The 22884-nt window shown below is 40.0% G+C and overlaps 1 protein-coding gene across 5 annotated transcripts in view; it reads right to left on the bottom strand.

Annotated features, from left to right (window-relative positions):
* The window catches only part of LOC309873060 (uncharacterized protein C3orf20), a 90536-nt gene that overhangs the window by 36246 nt on the left and 31406 nt on the right, over positions 1–22884 (bottom strand). For 4 of the 5 annotated variants that reach the window (XM_082748013.1, XM_082748011.1, XM_082748010.1 and 1 more), the window contains 5 exons: positions 19469–19618; positions 18582–18702; positions 12285–12416; positions 8098–8212; positions 6505–6757 (listed from right to left, as the gene is read on the bottom strand). In XM_082748013.1, the coding sequence (XP_082604139.1) occupies positions 6505–6757; positions 8098–8212; positions 12285–12416; positions 18582–18702; positions 19469–19618 (771 nt within the window). The remainder of the gene's footprint in view (positions 1–6504; positions 6758–8097; positions 8213–12284; positions 12417–18581; positions 18703–19468; positions 19619–22884) is intronic. The other variant, XM_082748014.1, reaches the window with a different exon arrangement.

Raw genomic sequence — 22884 nt, 5'->3', positions numbered from 1 at the left:
CACAGGGTATCAGAATGGATTAAAACAAACAAACCAAACAAAACAAAAAAACAAGACCCACTGATATGCTGTCTACAGTAAACTCATTTTAGACCCAAAGACATCTCCATATTTAATGTAAGGGGGTAGAAAACAATTCACCATGCTAATGGACATCAAAAGAAAGCTGGGGTGGCGATCCTTATATCAGATAAATTAGATTTTAAGCCAAGACTATAATAAGAGATGAGGAAGGATACTATATCATACTTAAAGGGTCTGTCCAACAAGAAGATCTAACAGTTTCAAATTCTATGCCCCTAACATGGGAGCAGCCAATTACATAAACCAATTAATAACAAAATCAAAGAAACACATTGACAATAATACAATAATAGTAGGGGACTTTAACACTCCCCTCACTGAAATGGACAGATCTTCTAAGCAAAAGATCAACAAGGACATAAAGCCTTTAAATAACACACTGGACCAGATGGACATCACAAATATATTTAGAACATTCCATCCCAAAGCAACAGAATACACATACTTCTTTAGTGCACATGGAACATTTTCCAGAATAGATCACATCCTGGGTCACAAAGCAGGTCTCAACCAGTACCAAAAGACTGGGATCATTCCCTGCATGTTTTCAGACCACAATACTCTGAAGCTAGAACTCAACCACAAGAGGAAAGTTGGAAAGAACTCAAATACATGGAGGCTAAATATAAATATCTGAGTAAATATAATAAACTATTTTTCTTAAGTTCTTTAAAGTTTATAACTGTTGAAAGGAAAGATTATAACATTGTTAAGGGGTTTCAATATATGTAGATGTAATATATTTGACAACCATACTATAGTGGGGGGAGAATAAAGAGACATAACAGATGGTTGTAAGATGACTACATTTCCTTTAAAGTGGTGGCAATATTAAACTTAAATAGGCTTTTTAAGGTAAGGCATGTAGAATGTAAATCCTAAAGTAAACACTAAAAGGAAAATTAAAATACAAAGAGATATACTAAAAAGTCAATAGTCAAATCAAAATGGAATATTAAAAATATTCAAGCAGTTCAAAAAAAGGCAGGAGAGAAGAGAGGAGCAAAAACAAAACAAAGCAAAACAAAAGACAAAAACAAGATATAAACAGAAAAATAATAAAATAATAGACTTAAATTTAACTATATCAATAATTATAGTAAGTGTAAATGGTCTAAATACACCAATTAAAAGAGTGTTATATTGGATAAAAATATAAGACCTAACTATATGCTATATATAAGACACATACTTTAAATATAATGATACAGATAGATTAAAAGTAACGGAATGGAAAAGTTTTGCCAAGCAAATACTAATCAAAAGAAATCTGAAGTGAGTGTATTATTATTATACAGAGTAGACTTCAGAAAAGAAAAATTACCAGGTATCAAGAGGAAATTACATAATAAAAAAGGATCCAGATGTTTTATACTTAACAATATGGCTCCAAGATTCTTGAAGTAAAAATAGGATAAAATTTGAATATATTGAAGACATATATCTATACACCTCAAAAATGTTATAATTTTTGCTTTCAACAGTCATACATATTTTAAGAAACAGGTAAAATAAACTAATCCACAATCATACTTGGAGACATCAACACTCTATTCTCAGTAATCAACAGAACAAGAAGACAGAAAATCAGCAAGGAAACAGAGGAACTAAACAACACTATCACTGGACCTCACTGACACTTGTCAATGATACTCTGTTGATTTGCTTTAGACTCCACCCATCAAGAGCAGAATACTTTTTTTTTTTTCAAGTGCACATGTGACATTTACCAAGATAGACCACATTCTGGGGTCATAAAACAAACCTTAGCAAATTTAAAAGAATACAAATCATATAAAATATTTTCTCAGACTATATCAGAAATAAACTAAAAATAAATAACAAAAAGATACTTAGAAAATCCTCAAACATTTGGAAATTAGAGATTGGATTCTAAATAACCTATGAGCCAAAGATGAAATCACAGGGAAATTAGGAAATACTTTAAATGGAATAAAAATTAAAATCCATCATTTCAAAATTTATAAAACTCAGGCAAAATATACTTAAAAGGAAGTTCACAGAATTAAATACATATTAGGAAATAGGGCCTCATTAATAATCCAAACTTACAACTTAGAAACTAGTAAAAAGCAATTTATACACAAAACAAGCAAAAGGAAGATAAAAATAGATGGCAGAGAAGCAGAGAGAGTCAATTATCATATAGTTTCACTTATTTGTGGAGTATAACAAATAGCATGGAGGACATGGGGAGTTAGAGAGAAGAAGGGAGTTGGGGGAAGTTGGAAGGGGAGGTGAACCATGAGAGACTATGGACTCTAAAAAACAATCTGAGGGGTTTGAATTGATGGGTGGGTGGGAGGTTGGGGTACCAGGTGGTGGGTATTATAGAGGGCACGGATTGCATGGAACACTGGGTGTGGTGAAAAAATAATGAATACTGTTATGCCAAAAATAAATAAAAAATAAATTTTAAAAAATAGATGGCAGAAATAATGGAATTGAAAACAGAATAACAATAGACAAAAATCAATGAAACTAAAAGCTGATTCTTTGAAAAGATTAATAAAATTGACGAAACTATAACCAGACTGACCAACATAAAACAGAAGATCCAAATTACTATCAGAAATAAAAGGGGATATCACATATCCTTTCATTATAATAAACCTCACACATTCATGCAACTATGTGCTGAATCCCATGAGTTCTGGTAAATCTCTGAATGTGGGGATAGTGTTGAAGCCCCCCGAAAGATAATACTACACAGAAATAAGAATAAATGAAATGTTGATATGTGCTATAACATGGATAAATCTTGCATGCATTATACTAAGTGAAAGAAACTAGACTCAAAGTATAATTCCAATTATGACATTTTAGAAAACACAAAACAATAGCTACAAAGAACAGGTCAGTAGTTGCTGAAGACTAAGGGTGAGTGAAGAGTTTGACTATGGAAGGGTGCCACACGAAGGAGTATGGGGGTGGGCAGTGGGAGGTGATGGAACCATTCTGTGTCTTGGCTATCGTGGTGGTTACACAGCTCTATGCATTTATCAAAACTCAGACTTTTACACCAAAAAGAGTAAAGTTTACTGGAAGTAAATTAAAAGTAAATTTAAATTGAGATATAATCAACTGCCTTTCTGTAAGCAGCAACAAATAGAAAAATTAAATTAAAAACATAATTTATAGAGCCACCATGGAGGCTCAGTCAGTTGAGTGTCCAACTCTTGATTTTGGCTCAGGTCATGATCTTGGGGTCCTGGCATCAAGCCCCACACCAGACTCCATGCTTGGTGGGGAATCTGCTTGAGGATTTCTGTCCCTTTCCCTCTACCTCTCCCTTGGCTTATGCTCTCTCTCCCTCTCTCTCTCAAAATAAATAAATCTTTAAAAATTAAAAAAATAGCATAATTTATAATAGCAACAAAACTATTAAATACCCTAAAATAAACCTAATGAAAGACTCTATGTTGAAAATTACAAACTATAGAGAGATTAGAGAAGACATAAATAAATAAATAAAAAGATATATCATGTAGGTCTGATAGGAATTTGAGAAACAGGACAGAGGATCATAGGTGAAGGGAGGGGAAAAATGAAACACGACAAACCAGAGAGGGAGACAAGCCATAAGAGACTCTTAATCTCAGGAAACAAACTAAGAGTTGCTGGAGTGGAGGGGAGTGGGAGGGCTGGGATGGCTGCATGGTGGACATTGGGGAGGGGATGTGTTATGATGAGTGCTGTGAATTGTGTAAGACTGATGTATCACAGACCTAAAACAAATAATACATTATATTTTAATTTTAAAAAGATATACCATGTTCCTGGATTGAAATACTCTATTACAAAGACATTAGCAATCTAGTTGAAATCATAAGATACATCTTTCAAACTGACAAGGTGATTATAAAATTATATGGAAAAGTAAAGGGTAAAAAATAGCAAAAAAAATTTAGAACAACAAAGTTTGAGTACTTAGTCTCCTGTATATCAATACTTACTACAAAGCTGTAATACTTAGTTAGATAGTTTGGTATTGGTAAAAGATTGGACAAATAGGAAGCAAAATAGGGAATCCAGAAAATGTCCCCTTGATTTATACACATAGAGCCCCTTAATTTTTTATAGAATTTGCACCAAAAAACATTGGGGGAAAATACAATCTTTTATATACATTGGAATATTTGTATATTATATATCTATGTCTATATCCATATATTTATCTATCTATCTATACATACATACACACACACATATATATATACTATATATGGAAAAAAATTAAAACTTGGTTCCTATTTCACATCACCATAGAAATTTCCAGGTGGAGGATAAATATAATGTAAAAGTTAAAAAGGTTACTAAAAAAGTTACTTCATTGAATATTGTCATCGGTCTCTGAATAGGGAAAGTTCTTGAATAAGATATAAAAAGCTAATTATAAAGAAAAATATTAAAAATTGGACATTATGTTTGCCAGCTTCTCTTCCTCAATAGACATCATTATCAGAGTAAGTGTAAGATCCTTTGCAGCACGTAAAACTGAGAAAAGTCTTGTACCCACAACATACAAATAACTCCAAAATATAAATCAAGAAAAGGCAAATGACCAGTAGAAAAATAGATGAGAGAGCTAAACAGGCCATTTACAAAAGAGAATATCCAATATGGTCAATGAACAAACAAAAGGTACTCAACCTCTACAGTCACCAAGGAAATACAAATGAAAGCCCATATCATCATTACAGAATGGCTATAATTAAAATGACTGGCAACATCAAGCATAGTGAAGATGTGGAGTAACTGGAGCTCTCACTGCTGCTGGTTGGAGTCGAACTTGATACCACCACCCAAGAACATGGCCATGTTGAAAATGGCCAGGCCCTACTACAAGTGAGATATGTACCTACTCTAGGACAGCCATCGCACACCCAGGCATATACCAGCCATAAATAAGGACATATGCTAACACTACCAAAGTTTATCATTACCAAAACTGTAAACAACCCAAAAAATCCATTAACATTAGGAGGCATAATTCACAATGTATTCAAGTAATAGGCTACCACATAGCAACGAGAATAAGCAAACTACTGCAACACACAACTCACAATTATAATGTTGAGCAAAAGAGGCTAGATGCCAAAGAACACATACTGAATAGTTCCAATTCAGTCAAGTTTTTAAAAAAAAACCACTAACGTATGAAGCTAGAACTCTTCCCTTTGAGGAGGAAGGCTTCGGAGGGCAAGGACAAGAGCACACTTCTAAGGACCTGGTAATGTTCTATTCCTTGGTTTGGTTATAAGGTGTGTTCACTTCATGATATGTATTGAGCTATATGCTTAGGATTTGTTCATTTTCCTGTATTTTTATATAGAAATATTCTACTAATATTATATTAAAATACTTGAATGAGCTCCTCAAAATGCTTTCCTCCCCAGCATTTTAATATAATATTAAAATGCATATAATTAATATTATATAAAATTAAAATAGAAAAAAATATATATATTTTAAGTTAAAAAACACCATGAGTCAGATGATACCACTTCTTGTCTTAAAGTTATGGGGTGGTTTCCTACACTACTAACAAGGCCACCTGATCTGGCTCCTGCCTACTTCTCTATCTTCAATTCACAGCCCTGCCCCGTCTTCATCACCATGCTCTGCACTGGTCTTTCTTCCCCCTCACACATACCAGCATGGTGGTATGTTCTTGTCGCAAGTGTCTGTTTGCTCTACCCTTTGCCTGCTGTTCCTTCCCCATCCTTTTCTGTGGCTGCCTATTTCTCATGTCTCACCCTGGGTCCCCATTTAAATACTACCTCTTCAGAAATGCCTTCCTGGCCTGGCTATGTCCTTTAGCACATCCCACCCCATTTCCCAGTCACTTCCCACCCCTGGCATTAGTCAACATTTTCTATACAGGCCCAGATAGTAAATATTCTAGTTTTTGCAGGCCAGATGGTCTCAGTCATAATTATTCAACATTACTGCCTTAGCAGGAAAGCAGATATGGACAATATGTAAATGAGTGGGCATGGCTATTCCAATAACACCTTACTTATGGATCTTAACATTTAAATTTTTTATCATTGTGCATGTCATTAATCTTATTTTGATCTCCCTTCTCCACCCCCCAGCATTTCAAAAGGTAAAAACTCATAAAAAGGCAGGCAGGCAGTGGGGCCAGATTTGGTGAATGGCCCTAGTTTGCCAACTTCTGCTTTAACCTATGACCCTGATTTACTTAATTCCTAGACCTTATCACTATCTAAAATGACTTCATTCAGTCATGTGTTTATTGTCTATCTTCTCCTGCCCCTAACATGTCAGCTCCCAGAGAAAGGGGCCTCATCTCTTTTGTTCCCCATTGTGAGACTACTGCCCATCACCATGCCTGACACAGGGAGGCCAGAAGAAATGCTGGCCCAAGCCCACCTGGGTGTGACCACGGCTTTGGCTTGGATCCTGATGCTTTTCCTCCGAGTGGGGCTTATAGAAGCAGACCCATGCTCTTCCTTCAAAGACTCTCCAGTTGAGGATTCAGGTTGGGCTGACTGAGATCGTAATAAAACGGCTTCTCCTGGGTATGAAATTGGCTTGATGCTCCGCTCAAGATAGGGACTCGATTTTACCTTGGCTCGACTGATTTCTGCCTCTTCCTTAACCGGGTATTCTATGGTGAACAGCCCTGTTAACAGAAGACACGTCACTCTCCCTCATGGCCCAACCTTTCCTGTCCTGCCGTGGAGCTCTATATATCAGTAGCCCTTCCTTCAGCTCATATTCCACACCACTCCTCCACCCTTGCATGTTCTCTGGCTGGGCTGCCTCCCCTCTACTCTCTGGCACAGAGCTTCAACCCTAGTACAGTTAGTGGCTCAGTAAATGCTGGCTGAATGTAGGAACAAATCAATCTTGTTTCTATTCATTCGTCAAGACCCAACTGAGATCCCTCTTCCACCAAGAAGTCTGTGTTTCATTCAGCTCTGTGTCCTCCATTGCACTCGTAGAGGCTGGGTACACAATGCATCCATACTGTTCTCTTTCCTGAGAATGCTGTTCCCTATATCTCTGGATTTAAGTCATTTCCATCTGCTTTCTTTGTTGTATTTATTTGTATTCTTGTTTTAGATCCCTACTAGACTTGAAAACTTCTGAGGCCTGGGATCTTCATTCCTTCATTCACCTACAAAACATTCCTTGGATGCTGGGAATATATAGATGACCCAAACAGGGTTCCCTGCCTCTGAGAACTCCAAGTTGGGGTACAGGGGTGTTGGGCAAACAAAGAAATATTCACAATGCTAGGTAGTAAGATTTGTAATTAGAGTACATTTTGTATGTGCTGTGGGAACCCAGAGGAATATAAGACTCATTCTGCAGGGGAAATCAGAGAAGGCTCTCTGGAGGAGGGATACAGCTGAACTGAGTCTTTAGGGATGAGAGAAACTCCTTCAAGAACAGTTCCCTGGTAACCCACCAGGGGGTGGCATAGAATGGAAGTCACTCTTCCTTTGTCCCCAGGCCCATCAGCAGGAGAGCCTAGATATGGGAGGGGTCCTGGGGTCACCATGCTGGCCCTGAGGGTGCCCTGTAGCCTAACAGGGACAGCCTGCTGAGCTGGCTGCTTGTTTCTTTTCTGCTGAGATTGTCTGCAAGGAGAGGAACAGGGTCTGCAAATGGCTGATTGACAATACAGGAGAGACTGCCAAAAGGTGAACCAGTTGGAAGTGGCTCAGAGAGAGTTACAGAACAATGACAGGAGGCCCAGGAAAACAAAACAGCCAGGGAAACATTGAGGACACACAGGATGGTGCTCAGAAACTGAAGGTGGCTAAGGCCACCTTGCAACATGGCCCTGAGCAAGTATCTGCTTCAATGGCCCAAGCTTTGTCACCCCCTCTATCAATGAGGAAATCACCCTGCCCCCCCACCTCCCTGAGTGGTAAAAAGTTGTTCTCAGCAGTGGAGGTGACTCAAGATTTAGGAAGTTATCGGATAGGCATCTCCCACCTTTCTGCCCCTTACCTGCTGCCAGCAAGACAGAATTCATAAACTGTGACACTGTCTTTTGAAACCGCTTCTTGATCTCTGCCAGAGCCCGGTTCATCTTAAATATTTTGTCATCCATGCGGGTCAGCAGCTGGGGAAAGGCCAAGGAAGAGAAAGCATTGTTGCCTCCCCACCAGGAGCTATTAGCCCAGTCCACCAACAACTAGGCTTTGCTCTTGTTTGGAAGAGGTGCTGTCCCCTCTGCGGAGACACACCTCTCTCCCCCTCTGCTCAGTGAATTCCTGCATATCGGTCCAATTTCTGTGGAATTGAAGCCTCAGGTAGAGAGAATGGGGTGGACAGTGGACAGATTTTCTGAAGACTGATGGTCACTCTACATGTCCTTCTTTACCCTACAGGCAGGACTTCTATAAAGGATGCCCTCAATTAATATCAAAGCCTCAACCATCCTTCTGGTCTTTGGCCCCAGCTGCTGCTTCTAGGCTAATTTTATTTATTTACTTGTAATTTATACCTAGCCTGCTTCCATAAAGGATTTGAGGTGATGCTCTGGGCTAAAAACAAAAAACAAAAAACATTTAAATTGAGGTGTTGCCTCACTCTCAAAGTGCTGCTTGATAGAAATATTTAGTGAGGAGCCTGGCTGCAGGGCCATAAAAGCTGGGGCTGCTGTTCTGCCTGTCGCTCTGATAGGTGGCTCCTTTCAGGGTGATGCGTTTCTGGGGAAGCCATTTAACAAGTGTCTCAGTGACAGAAACTTAGTGGGAAGAGGTCACCCTACCTCCCACCCTCAGCTTTTCTAGACTGCCATGGATTTTGCTGATGAACCATACCCAACCCCAACACACAGACCTAGGGAGAAGTTGCCTGGACTACAAAAGTCCCAAGCAGGAGAGTGTGGAAGCCACCTCCTTACATGTACAGATGGGGACACTGAGACCTAGAAATGGAAGGGACCAGCCTAAGGCTCTATGGGCTCTTCCTAGCCTGAGCCAGCCTGCACAGTCAGCAAATTTTCTCCGGGGCCCCTTGCAGCTCAGGAAGTCCAAGAACCAAACATGAGCCAATTTTCTGGGCCTCCAGATTTTGTGTAAAAGTATTCCAAGATGCTTAACCTGGCAGGTAAAGTCACCATTTGGAAATTGTGTTCCCTATAATAAATCTGATAGTTCCTCATTTGCTGTTGTTTATCTAGTCTGAAATCTGTTCTCAGACAGAAGGGGTTATGACCTTGACACTTCTAAGGCAAGTCAGTCTTCTGGGTCAGCATCAGCGACTACTGACTAGAACCCAGCACTGTTTCCAGAAGCTGTTTTAATGTACTGGTCTGCTTAGCCCTATGTTTAATGTCTGAGACAGTTACACTTTTTGAGTTGTGATGTCCCTTTAAATAACCTTCCAGCTTTCTCTCACACTGTCAAAATGCATCTATGAGTTTTGCTGATGAAGATGTCCCCTTCTAGTCCTGCACAGTCCACTAAAAATAAAATGCAAGCTATATGTGTGGTTGTAAACATTCCTGTAGCCACATAAAAAAGTTCTTAAAGGTGAAGTTAATTCTAGAAACATATTTATCTAACCTAATATATAAAAAAAGTGGCTGTTTTAACACATACTCAAACTCAAAAAATTTCTCAAGAGAAATTTTACATTTTCTTTTCATGTTAAGTTTTTGAAATGCTATGCATATTTTCTCTTATGGCTGATCTCCATTTGGACTTGTCACATTGCATGTCTCCAGTAGCCACTTGTGACGTGTGGCTACCACATTAGACGACACAGCCCTGGACTTCTAGTTCTCTCTTCTAAGATTGGATTCAGATAAGATAAAATAAAACTTGAATTATAAAGGGGCTTTCCTAGGCCCAGAGGTAATGTTTGGTACATGGGCAGAGAGTGATCTCTCTTGGTTGTTCATGGGTGTCTTTAATTGCTTACATCCTGGTTCTTAGCTGTGATCCAGGCTCCAGTGATTACCAGATAAGAGGTTGTTAGGAAAACGAAGCATTACTACCATTTTATGGGAAAGAACAATTCTCTAATAACTACTGCCTTTGGTAAGAAAATTAAGCTCACATTTTTTTTTAACACATTCTAAAAGGTTTTTAAGAAATATAGACACAGGACCTCATACATCAGGAGTGCTTAGTCATATAACAGCAATTTTTAGAGTAATGGCATAGAACCAAATGGGCAGGGTGGACTCACCCATAAGCATGATCATCATCTTAGCCCAAATAGAGTCAAAACTTGGGGTTCTTTTGCTCTTGAAGTAATCAGTGCAGTCTGAAGTCACAGGCATCTGAGTTTCCTGGGTGCTCCTTTGCAGTCCCTTTAACGAACACCCTCTCCTGGTACCCTAGTGGCTCCCATGGTGCCCCTCTCCCTGGCGCATTTACCCCCTTCCATTAGACAGAAAATATTCTAGACTAGAGGGAGTGAGATTTCTTCCATTTCTACATCTCAACAGCCAACTTGGCACACTGCAAGTGCTAATCAACATTTATTGAATTATTTAATGAATTAATAAAGTTGAAATGCTGCTCAAATGAAAAGGCAGTGGGAAAACAGGTGCAATCCTCTCCTCTGAGAGAAACACAGGTGTTCTCTGTATCTTGTTCATATAGCATGGGTCCCTAACAAATGACTGCCTCCATGTCTCCATGTAAAGTGAGAACATTGGGCTAGCTGTTCCTAATGGGCTCTGTCAGCTCTGTGAGTCTATGAGCCTGTGGCATGCTGCTGGCAAATGTCCCTGCAGCACACTGGGGAAAAAAAAAAAAAAAAAGCCTTGCTCAGCCCTAGATAGGAAAATGGGGAGGGTGAACTGCCCTGTGGATGATCATATAAATGAGCATCCAAACCAAGACACTTTTGAGAGTGAAAGAGGACGTTATTAATAATTGCTCCAGGCTGGCAGGTATAAACTGGGATTGGGCCGGCGGAAACTAGATGGTGTCTTCTGCCCCTGTTCCAAGAACCTTCCTCAGTGAACTAATCCCAGCAAAGCACCCTGTTTGCAATGAAAATGGCCTGCTCCTTCAATGAACCCTTGTCTACACCAGTCTCATGGTATATCTCAAGTGTTCTTAGCTAGACCAGAAACCCCTCAGGAACTGGGGACCATGTGCCCTCCATCCTCTCCATCTATCTCCATGATGCTGATTCAGGATCAGACACACAGTAATAAGACCCAGTGAATAGAAGACCTGGGCTTCCAGTCTCCACCATTTTCTTACCCACCTAACAAACATTTAGTAAGTACTTAATCTGAAGCAGTCCTGTGCTGAAGCCTTGGGTAAACAGACATTAGTAGGAATCATAGGGAATTCTCAATCTGGTAGAAAAAATGGGTTTATAAATAAAGGAGTGCTAGAATAGAGATGAGTCATGGTTGGGAGGGCAGAGCAGAGGGAGAGGCAGACTCTCCTAGGGATGGGAAAGGGAGTGGTGGAGAAGGTCATCAACACACATTGGTAGTTATTCTTTCCAGTATCATCTCTCCCTGTTCTGGTAACAGCACCATGATGTTCCTGCCAGGTGGCATAGCCGGGGCTGATCACACCCTTTGGCTTTCAGGATGGCCATCCTACTTGAGCCTGGCCTGTGAGAGCAACATGTTCTCCTGGTCATGCGGGCTGCTTCAGGCAGAGGCAGCAATGTTGGTGTTGCCACCTCTACTGGGGCACTTAGGAAAGAGAAGTCCTTTTTCTCCTAGGAAGAACAAAGCTGGTAGATGGTCTTGAGCCCAGAGATGCTCACAACTGTCTTGTCACCATAAGGAGAGAAACTCCCTGAGAGTGAGGCCAACAAAGAGGAAAGTAGGAGCCAAGGGACGGGAAGAGCTGATGGAGTCATTTGAGAGTCTGGATCCAGCCATGCCTAAAGCTGCCTACTGACAGACTTTTCAGTTTTCTGAGCCAATATTGTTTCTCTCCATGTTAGCTAATCTGCTTTGGACGCTATTACAACTGAAAGACTCCTAATTGATAGAAGTTTCACAGAGAAGGCGGTGCTAACATCAGACAGTGAATGATGAATAGCAGTTCACTCATTAGTCAGAGAAAGAGATAGGGCCCTGCCCCATGCAGAGGGATAAGGGATAGAGGGATAGGAGGAGCACAGGCATTGAGATATGGACTGGCAGCCCACAGTGAGACAGCCTGGGGTCAGGCCTGGGGACCTGGTCTGCTTTGACTTACCCGTTTTTCATGTGCTACCCCATGGGGACAGTTGTTGGCTGAAACGGAGAGTGTTATTCTTTCATTTAGGGAGGTGAAGGTGACCGTGATGGAGTCCTGGCTTAGCACCGTCAGCTTCATTTGCTCATTCACCTGCAGAAGAAGAAACGGTACTTAGGGAATCTCTGTTTCTATTATCCACCCTTCCACCACAAAGCACAAAACTCCTCTTGGGTTGGGGCCAAGAAAGCTGTAAGATCTTTTCAGTTGGAATTTAGCTTTCATGGAGAAGAAAGAATTCCAGTCTTTCTTTGGGGACTGACAGAAAAAGTAACTGATGCCTTCCCATCCCTGCTCCTTCCCTTTCCAGCCCAAGCTTAGAACCAACTATGAAAGAGACATAGGTGTCTGGAGGTAAATCAGCTTTGGTTCTAGCAGAACTAGATGGCGATGCAGTTTGGGTCATAAGCCTACACTCTCTGTGAGTCAGACATGTGCACCCAGGCACCAGGTCTGACTATGAGCCTTGCTCTAGAGTATGCAGAGCTGCCTTGGGAAGCTGACAACATGGCAGGAGGCACCAGAGTGCACTCCGTGGGTGCATGGGCAGTTGACAAAGGCAAACCCAGCAGGGGCTGAGCTACACATGCTCAGTCCCCTCCCCTCAATCCCCAAATATGTCACTACTCTTACCCTGAGGAGCCAAAGGAGCTTTTTTAAAAAGTCACTTCCAAAAAGGGAGAATTTCCTATGTATCAGTCCTAGACAGAAAGAGGGAGGATGAGCTGCCTTTCCAGCAAATCACTCCTTACTGAAAATTTTGTGTTCTAGAAGTAAGTTCGAGTTCAGACTCTGTTAGCAAGCCAGCTTCTCTGAAGCTCAAATTCCTCAACAGGAAGAGTTGAAAGGCTAGTATTAGGTTCAAACAAGATAAAGATTATGGAAGTGGCTTCACATGCCACATAGGTCCATAAAACACATGAGCAGATATTGTCAGGATGCAGCAGTGCAATCCCACGGGGTCCCTGGATGGTTCACATGTGCAGAGAGTTATGTGTGCACAGTGACCCTACCCAAGGGTCTAGGAATCTATAGCCCCACCTGCTGCTGTTCTGTCTTCAGTGTCCCTGACCTATGTGTGCCCCAGACTCCTCTGTAGTAAGGAAATACTCTTTATTTTGGTCCTTCCATTTCCTTCTGCTATTCCACTTATTGGCCCCAAGGTCTACGTTCAGTTTCCGCACCACTGAGTCCCTTACTCATACTCTGCAGTCAGTGTGCTAGCACTGTCCAGCATCTGGAAAACATCTGATCCATGGCTGTCTTCTTGCCAAGTGTCTTGACATCCTCAAACTTGTTGATCACTCCCACTTAAGGAAAAACCCTACCTTCTCCTGTTCTTCTTCTATGGAGTGTAGAATAGAGCTGTGGTTGAGAGCTCAAGTGCTACGGTTTGACAAGTTTCAAATACCAGTGTTGCTACTTACCAGTGGAGCAATTTAAGGCAAGTTGGTTAGCTTTTCTGAACCTGGGGGCTGTAACACAAGTTTTTTCCTAAGGCACTGAGCAGATTTCATGGGATAAAACATGCAGAGGGCTTAACACAGTACAACTGTTTTTTATTATGCCAACTCCCTGGGCAGTTTCTCTTCCTCTCCCCCATGCCCCAAATATGGGTGCTCTACAAGCTCATCCACTACTCATCTCTTGGGAATTCATGAGCCAACTCATCACATATATCCATCATCCCTAATCTCTCACCCTAAGAGAGGATTATATCACAGAAGCCACTGAGCCCAATCAGCACATCTAAAACTACATTGATTTCTGACTCTCTCAGAAACTTCTTTTTCCACACAGACACATACTCCATTGTGGTCATCTATACTCCTCTCTCCTCTTATTTAGCCCCTACAGCTGATATTTGAATGCCACTGAATCCTTCTACTGAAATGGTTCCTTTAAGAAATGTTGCTGCTACCCTTCATCATGTCAGGTCTGACTAGTAACTCCATAACTAGTCTTTGTACTAGCCCATCCACTGATTTTTCCCTTTCTAGTCAACTTTCTACACACAGCTGACCCAAACATGGCAGCCCTCAACTTAGAAACTAACCAGCTGGTTGTACGTCCAATATAGCTGAGTCAGTTCCTACCAGGTTGACCCAACCACAGAACTTGACACAAATACAATAAAACAACATCCCAAAGACTCTGAAGAATAAACAAAAGTGGGCAAATTTTGAAGAATCAAAACTTAAAAGAAAGGGCCAACATAGGATGAATTTCTACTTTATAGATTTAGCCTGAAGGCAAGCCACAGTCATGGCCAAAACACCACTATCTTCCCGGCCCAGGGAAAGACTGAACCTGTGGAAACTACAATCACAGAAAAGTAAGGATAAAATTCCAGAAGGGATGTTGCCAAAGAAATAGAGGCCCAAATTCTATGAATAAACCATCCATATCCTTGGCTAATCCTTGAATCATGCATAAGCAGGGAAGACTCCATACAGCTCACTTATAGGGAAACAGAAAAACTGAACTGAGATGTGAACTCGTGCCTCCTGCAGGTAAAACAGAGTTTGTGGTGTGAGTCTGACCAAGATCACTGTCTGCTAAAACAAAAATGTTAACACCTTTCAGAGAAATATACCAAAATTCAGACTCCACAATCCACAGATCCTCAGACAACATACACAATGTCAATGATCTAAAATTATTCAACATGTAAAGAACCAGTGAAGTGTGAGCTATTCTCAAGGTAACAGATAAATGTGTGGTATGTCCCAGATGTTGAAATTGAAAAGAACTTTAAAGTAGCTAATTTAACTGTATTCAATGAAGCCAAGGAAAATATATTTGTAATAAATAAAAAATAGACAATCTAAGCAGAAAAAAATAGAAAATATAAAGAAAAAACTAAATGGAAATCCTAGACTTGAAATACATATATGAAATGTTAAAGAGCCACAGGATTAGCATAACAGCAGAATGAAGATATCAGAATAAAGTCAGTGCACTTGAGACTTAGATCCATAGAAATTATCCAATTTGAGAACAAAAGAACAGAGTTGGAGTGCCTGGGTGGCTTAGTTGGTTAAGCATCCAACCCTTGATTTTGGCCTAGGTCATGATCTTGGGTTGTGAGATCAAGCCCCATATGGGGTTCCACAATGAGCATGGAGCCTGCTTAAGATTCTCTCTGGGGGTGCCTGGGTGGCTTGGTAGGTTAAGGAGTGACTCCTGATTTCCACTCAGATCATGATCTCAGGACCGTCAGATCAAGCCCTATGATGGGCTCCATGTTCAGCAGGGAGTCTGCTTGAGATCCCCCCCCACTGCTCCTACTCTCTCTCTCTTAAATAAATAATTTTTTTTTTTTAAGAGGCAATGTCAACTTGAACGTCCACACAAGGTAGCCTTAAAAAAAATTTTTTTTCTTTCTCTCTCTCTCTCTCTCCTTCTGTACCTCCCCCTGGCTGTATTCTCTCTCTCTCTCTCTCTCAAAAATTTTTTTAAAAAAGAAGAAAGAATGAATTAACAGAGTCTCAGAGACCTTTGGGACAATATTAAAATCTCTAAAATACATGTAATTGGACTCTCAGGGGAAAAGGAGAGAGATTGAGCACAGTTTCCCCTAAAACAATGACACAAGACTTTCCAAATTCAGTGAAGGACAAAAATTTACAAATTCAAGAAGCTCAAGAAATCCCAAACAGAACAAATACATACCCAGACACACCGTAGTCAAACTTAGAAAATCAGATTAAAGAGGAAATCTAGAAAGCAGCTAAAAAAATTAACAATGATTTGAATAACTACAGAATTCTCATTGTAAACTTTGGAGGACATACACAGTAGAAAAGTATCTTTAAATTGCTGGAAGGAAGGGGAAAAAACCAGTCAACCCAGAATTCCATGCCCAGCAAAGATATCCTTTCCTAAAGACATTTTTAACATGAAAGCAAACATAATTTGTTGTCAGCAGATCTGTACTTCAAGAAATGATTAAAGGAACTTCTTCAGACTGAAGAGAAAGAATACTGGAGAAAAACTTGGATTTTCGGAGAGGAATGAAGAACACTGGAAATGTTAATATCTGGGTGAAAACAAACTGGCCGCTGCAGCCTACAAAACAGCAAGCAATTTCCTCAGCCTGACATCCAACACCTCTCACCTCCACCCCACAGCATATACATCTTCTGCCCCCCCCCCTTTTTTTTTCCACAAGAAGCACCTGTGGACTTTTAAAGCTGCCACACTAAGTCCTAACTCTAAGCCTTTAAAGATGCTATTCCTTCTGCTCAGAATGCTTTCCCTTCCCCCTTCTATCCACATGAATCACATGCACACATGCTGCTGTTGCAACTCAAGGGTCACTTTGTCTTCCTGGCCTCTCCTGACTGCACCAGCCCTATTGTGCCTTTCTCTGTATGTAGCTCCAGGGGATAAAACAACGAACTGAACTATATTGTCAAAACACTTTAGTGATGTCAAAGCAACTTCCCTGCCATTATTTTATTTAGTTCCCACAAAAGCAGTGTGAGGCAGACCTATTCTGCATTGATTAGACCACCCAGACTCAAAGGAGCTTAGTGATTTTCACAAAGCTTCATAGCCAGAGTCTGGCTAGCTGGCACAAGGCTTCTCAGGCTCCCATTCCATTCTGTCCACTAAGTCACACTGATACACAATATGTGGTGCCTGTCTGCAACCAATTTATAATTGTCATGGACTGTAAACTTTTCATAGAGCTACAAAAAGCTTAATATTAAGACAATAACTCAATACACTCCTAGACTGACAATCTCTGACATGGCCAAGTATCAGAAATACTTGTGAAAACTATAGAAATCTAACACTTATAACAGACCACCTGAATCAGAATCTCTCTGAGGCTGTGCCTGGGGCTCTTCATTTTTTAAGGTTCCATAGGATTCTGATATGCAAACAGAGCATGGTTAATTATCATATGACTAACCCAGAATATGGGTACTGTGAGAAAAGAGAAATGGATGTGGACTGCAGTGCCATGATGGAGAAGAAGCATGAGCTGGGCTGTGAAGGAGGGGAAATTTGGTTTGACAGAGAGAGGAGGGGGCACATTTCAGGTCAAGGGATAGGAAGGGTGAGATATGTTCAAGATATTGAATGCTTCTGAGCAGAGGTCTGATCTATAGGAATTAGGATATAAGGATGAAAATCCAGTGGCCAATGCAGAGGATAAACAAGACGGGCATGAGACAGACTATCAGGGGTAGGGCACCTGAGCCCTGCCACACACTTCAAGAGTACTTCTATCCATAACACTTACACTGAGGCTCTTAATATCAAGCCACCTTGAGTATATTCTGTGTTCTGTGATCTTTCTCTGAATCCCAACCCTATGAATTTGTCTCTCTCTCATTGCCCTTATTCTTATCTATCTTGTATTCTTATTAATCTCCTGGACTTTGGGGTTCCTTGGAGGGTTTACTTATCTTTATACGCTCTAGATCAGTGATTCTCAATCAAGGGCAAATACTCCCTCCAGAGACATTTGACAATGGCTGAGGATATTTTTAGCTGTCACAGCTTGGGGAGGTAATACTACTGGTATCTGGTGGGCTGCTAATAAATATTCTACAATGCATAGTTATAGCAAAGAATTATCCATCCTAAAATGTCATTTCTGCCAAGGATGAGAAATTCTTTCTTAAATAAGTAACAAGCACATTTAGTTACTTTATTAATATATTTATCATTATTATTTAATAATAGTAATTCCACTCTAATTTATTTTACTTAATAAAATAAATTTTATTAATTTATTATTTAATCTTTAATGAATGGCTGTCTGAACAAGCAAATGAATAATAAAAAAAGACTTGTCCATCAGCCACCTTTGACTTGCAGGTTTTTTATTTCGTGACATAGTAAAGATATAAAAGAAACTGGGCAGACCAACATAGAATTACTAACTATTCTTTTTTCCATGTATAGGCATTAAAAACAAAGCTATCAACTACTATAATGATTCCTTCATAAAGTGAGGGGTATTTAAACCATCAAAATGTAGTAATATTAACAATAAGAACAAGATAGGACAGATATTACTAGAAAGATTCAGCACAGCAACCAACAGTTGCTGTAGGCTGGTGAAAAGTTTACCTCAGCCAGCTCCCAACCACTACTCATCTACTGAGGAACCTTTGAAAGAGATTATAAAGCTCCTGAGGGTAAGGTATTTGTCTTACAGGTAGCACACTGACTCTAAATGATGGGAAGCCCAAGAAAGGTTGCTGAAGCCCCCCCACCTGTGCTGTCCATGCCCACCTTATATTCCAGGGAAAGCAAAGTCTCTGTCTTAGAAGTCCAGCTCCATTTGTGAACTACGTAGCCTTTGAAGTCATTGGCAGTCCCACCTTCCTCATCCAAGACCAAGACGTATGGGCAACTACAAGAAATATAGCAGTGAGAAGTTGATGTCAAGCCCCTGAAGGAAGCCTCATCACCACAGACTATAGGCAGGCAGGGCTCTGAGACTCTGTCCTAGACTAGAAGAACCCTGACGGCCAGTGGGCAGCCTCACTTCCTCTGCCTAATATCGTTTGACACCTCTGTTGACACATCTGTTGATGCTATAGGAATGTCAGTCAGAAAGGGCAGGTTTGAGAGAGATAATAGAGGCTCAGGCCAAACCCAAAAGAGAAGAAATGAGATATGTGCCCAAAAGCCTGGGTGTATAAGATCTCAGGCACCAAAATGGGAATGGGAACATCTATAGCAGAAGAATAAGTCATTCCTTCTGAAAACAGTTCCTTATGACATTGACTTTTGACTGACAAGAATATGTGCCTCTCTTAAAAACCCCCATGGAAGTTGTACCCATGGCTTCTCCTTCACTCACTTCTGGTATAAAACACTCTTCTCCACTAATTCTTCCCATGAATCCAGCCAACAATCCAGACCTTAGTGCTCTGGGGGTACAAGTGGAGCAGGACTTGGGAAGGTGCACTTCTCTTTTGCTATGACATGGATCTAGCAAGCAAAGGTCAGCCCTCAACATACCTATATCCATGCAGGTCCCAATTTATCCCTGCCTCACGGCCTTCCCAGGCCTCTGGACACTGATGGCCCCTCCTTTTCCTGTGGACTACCACCTCAGTGTGGTAACCTCCAGAAACACTTCCATGGGGCCAGGATTCCCCCAAACCACTCACCGGGCCTTCATGTTGTACTGAACACAGCCCTGTCCTTCAGCATTGAGCAGAGCCAGAAAGAAGCTAGGTGTATCATTAAAGAGGCAGGTGATGGTTCTTCCTTTGCAGCACGTGGGGATCTGACACATGGCGATGTTTCCAGAGGGATAGCTGGCAGATAGTCAAGGAGAACAGAAAACTCTCCAGGTTCTGCTCTCAGGTGCTCCAGATCTCATGTCAAAATGATAGTTATTTGGTGCATCATTCTCAGTCTTCAAAGACCCTCCCTGCACTTTGAATAAGTAACAACTAAATAATTATGGAGCAAAACCATGCCCCATGTGCCTTCCTGTATCTTCTTTCCATTCGTCACAACCACCCTATGGTAGGTAGTATTATCTCCATTTCACAGATGAGTAGGGCCTCCTGGGACGTGGGACTTTCAGTGCTAAAGCCAGGAAAGTCTCAGACAAATCGGGCAAGTTGGATCTGTAGGATGAGGAATCCAAGATGCAAAGAAATGATCATCCCACATGACAGAACAGGGAAGTGGCAGAACCTGTACCTGAAATATGAAGTATCTTTCTAATGTTGTCCGAACTGCCTCCCCTTATGATCGGTCTAGGAGAGGAGGCAACATCTCCTTGCTCATTTCCTACTAAGGTGACCCCAAGAAGCACTGGTCTCAGCCTAAAGGAATATGGTGTGGACAGCTACGGCAGGAATTTCAATAGTACCCCAGAAGAATTTTAGTGGTTAGCACCGGGGCTCAACTGCTTTCAAATGCTTCCCCACTAATGGGGGAAAAAATAAACATATAGGAATCATAAACATTAACAAATGGAAATTCTAAAGCTGAATAGTACAATAACTGGAATGAAAAAAAAATCACTAGATGGGTTTAGCAGCATATTGGAGCAGAAGTGTCAGTAAACTTGAAGATGGATCCGTAGAGTTAACCAGCCTGAGGAGCACAAAGAAAAAAGAATGAAGAAGAGTTAATGGAGCCTAAGAGATCCATGGCAGACCATTAAGCATACAAACATATCCATAACATGAATCTCAGAAGGACAGAAGAGAGAGAGAGAAGAGTGGAAGAAAGAATATTTGGAAGAAATAATGATTAAAAGTGCCACAAATTTGATGAAAGACATGACTGTACACACTCAAGAAGCTTAACAAACTGGAAGGAGAATAAATGCAAAGAGAGCCATGCTGAGACACATTATTATCAAACTGCCAAAAGACAAAGAATCTTGAAAGCAGCAAGAGAAAAGAGATTCATCATGTATGTGGGATACTTAATGAAGATATGGACAATTTCTTATCAGAAACCATGGAGGCCTGGGCGCCTGGGTGGCTCAGTGGGTTAAGCCGCTGCCTTCGGCTCAGGTCATGATCCCAGGGTCCTGGGATCGAGTCCCGCATCGGGCTCTCTGCTCAGCAGGGAGCCTGCTTCCCTCTCTCTCTCTGCCTGCCTCTCTGTCTACTTGTAATCTCTGTCTGTCAAATAAACAAATAAAATCTTAAAAAAAATAAATAAAAAAAAAGAAACCATGGAGGCCAGAAGGCACTGGGATGAAATATTTAAACAGCCAAAAAAAAAAAAAAAAAAAAAAGCTATCAACCAATAATTCTATGTTGAGCAAAACTATCCTACAAAATGAAGAAATTAAGACTTTCTAGATAAACATAAGTTGAGGCGGTTCACCATAGGTAGATCTGCCCTATAGGAAATGTTAGGCTGACATGAAAGGATATTAGATAATAATTAAAAGCAATACAAGTAAAAAAAAAAAATACGAGTAAAGGTAACTATAAAAGTAAATATAAAACCAATATTATTGTATTTTTGGTTTATAATTTCTCTTTTTACCCCAGCTAAGTTGAAAGACAAAGATACAAAACACTAATTGTATATCTATGTTAATGGCATACATTCATATATAAAGATGTAATTTATGATAACAACATAAAGGAGGAAGGGTGAGCTGTTTAGCAGCAGAGTTTTGCGTACTATTAAGCCTAAATTGGTATTAGTATGAACTAGTTTGTTGTCAGCTGTAATAATCAAATGTATTAGTTTCTTCAGATTTCCATAATATCCAGACCACAAACTTGATAACCTGAACAAGAGAAATTTATTCTCTCACAGTTCTGGATGTTTGAAGTCTGAAAACAAGGTGTTGACAGGGCCCATCTCTTTCTTTCCTCTTTGTGTGTCTGTTTTCTCTTGATTGGATTTGGCTCCACCCTAAGCCAATATGACTTAATCTTAATTAATCATATCTGCAAAGACCCTACTTCCAAATATGATAACATTCTGAAGCTCCAGATGAACATACATTTTGGAGACACTATTCAATCCATTATACCAGAGTAAACACTAAAAAAAAAAAAAAACCAAAAGATATGGACTAAAGAAAATGAGAGAGAATAAAAATGGCATACTAAATCAGTTCAACACAGAGAAGAAGGTAATAGTATAGGAACTCAAGAACAACAACAACAAAAAGATATCACATATAGAAAATGAATAGTAAAATGACAGAATCAAGCCCTTCCAAATCAGCAATTATATTACATAAAAATGGATTAAATTCTCCAACAAAAAGGCAGACTGACAGAATGGATTATGTTTAAAATCCATTTAAATATATATACATATATATGCTTAAATATATATATGCTGTCGATAAGAAGCTTATTTTAGATACAAAGACACAACTAGGTTGAAAGCCAGATGGTGGAAAAATAGATATTCCATCCAACTAGTAACCAAAAGACAGCAGAGGTGGTTATACTTATATCAGAGACAAAAGACTTTAAAATTTTTTATAAGAGACAAAGAAGAAAACTGCACATTGAGAAAAAGGTCAATACCTCAAGAAGATACAATTATAGACATATACACAGCAGAGCCCCCAAAAATATGAAGCAAAAACTTACAGGGTTAAAAAAAGAAATAGTTCTACAATAGAAGTTGGGAAACTTCACTACCTTACTTTTAATCATGGATAGAACAATTACACAGAAGATCAATAAAGAAAATAAAGAATTTGAACACTGCTATAAACCAACTAGACCTAACAGAACACTCCACCCAACAATAGAGAATACACATTCTTTTTGAGTCCACAGAACCATTCTCTGGTAGAGACAACATGTTAGGCCACAAAACAAGTCTCAATAAATTTGAAAAGATTGGAATCATAGAAAGTACCTTCTCTGACAACAGAATGAAATTAGAAATCAATGGCAGAAGGAAATTAGAAAATTCTCAGGTGCAAATTAAACAATACACCTTTAAACAAATGGATAGAGAAGTAATCACAAGGGAAATTAGAAAACAGCTGAAAGTGTGAAAACAAAAATACAATATATCAAAACTTATGGAATAAGGTATGGGAATGAGGTCAGAGGGCAGAGTCTGAGGA

The sequence above is a fragment of the Mustela nivalis genome (assembly GCF_964662115.1).
Source record: "Mustela nivalis genome assembly, chromosome: 1".
Classification (NCBI taxonomy): Eukaryota; Metazoa; Chordata; class Mammalia; order Carnivora; family Mustelidae; genus Mustela; species Mustela nivalis.
This window is presented reverse-complemented; position numbering and strand designations above follow the sequence as displayed.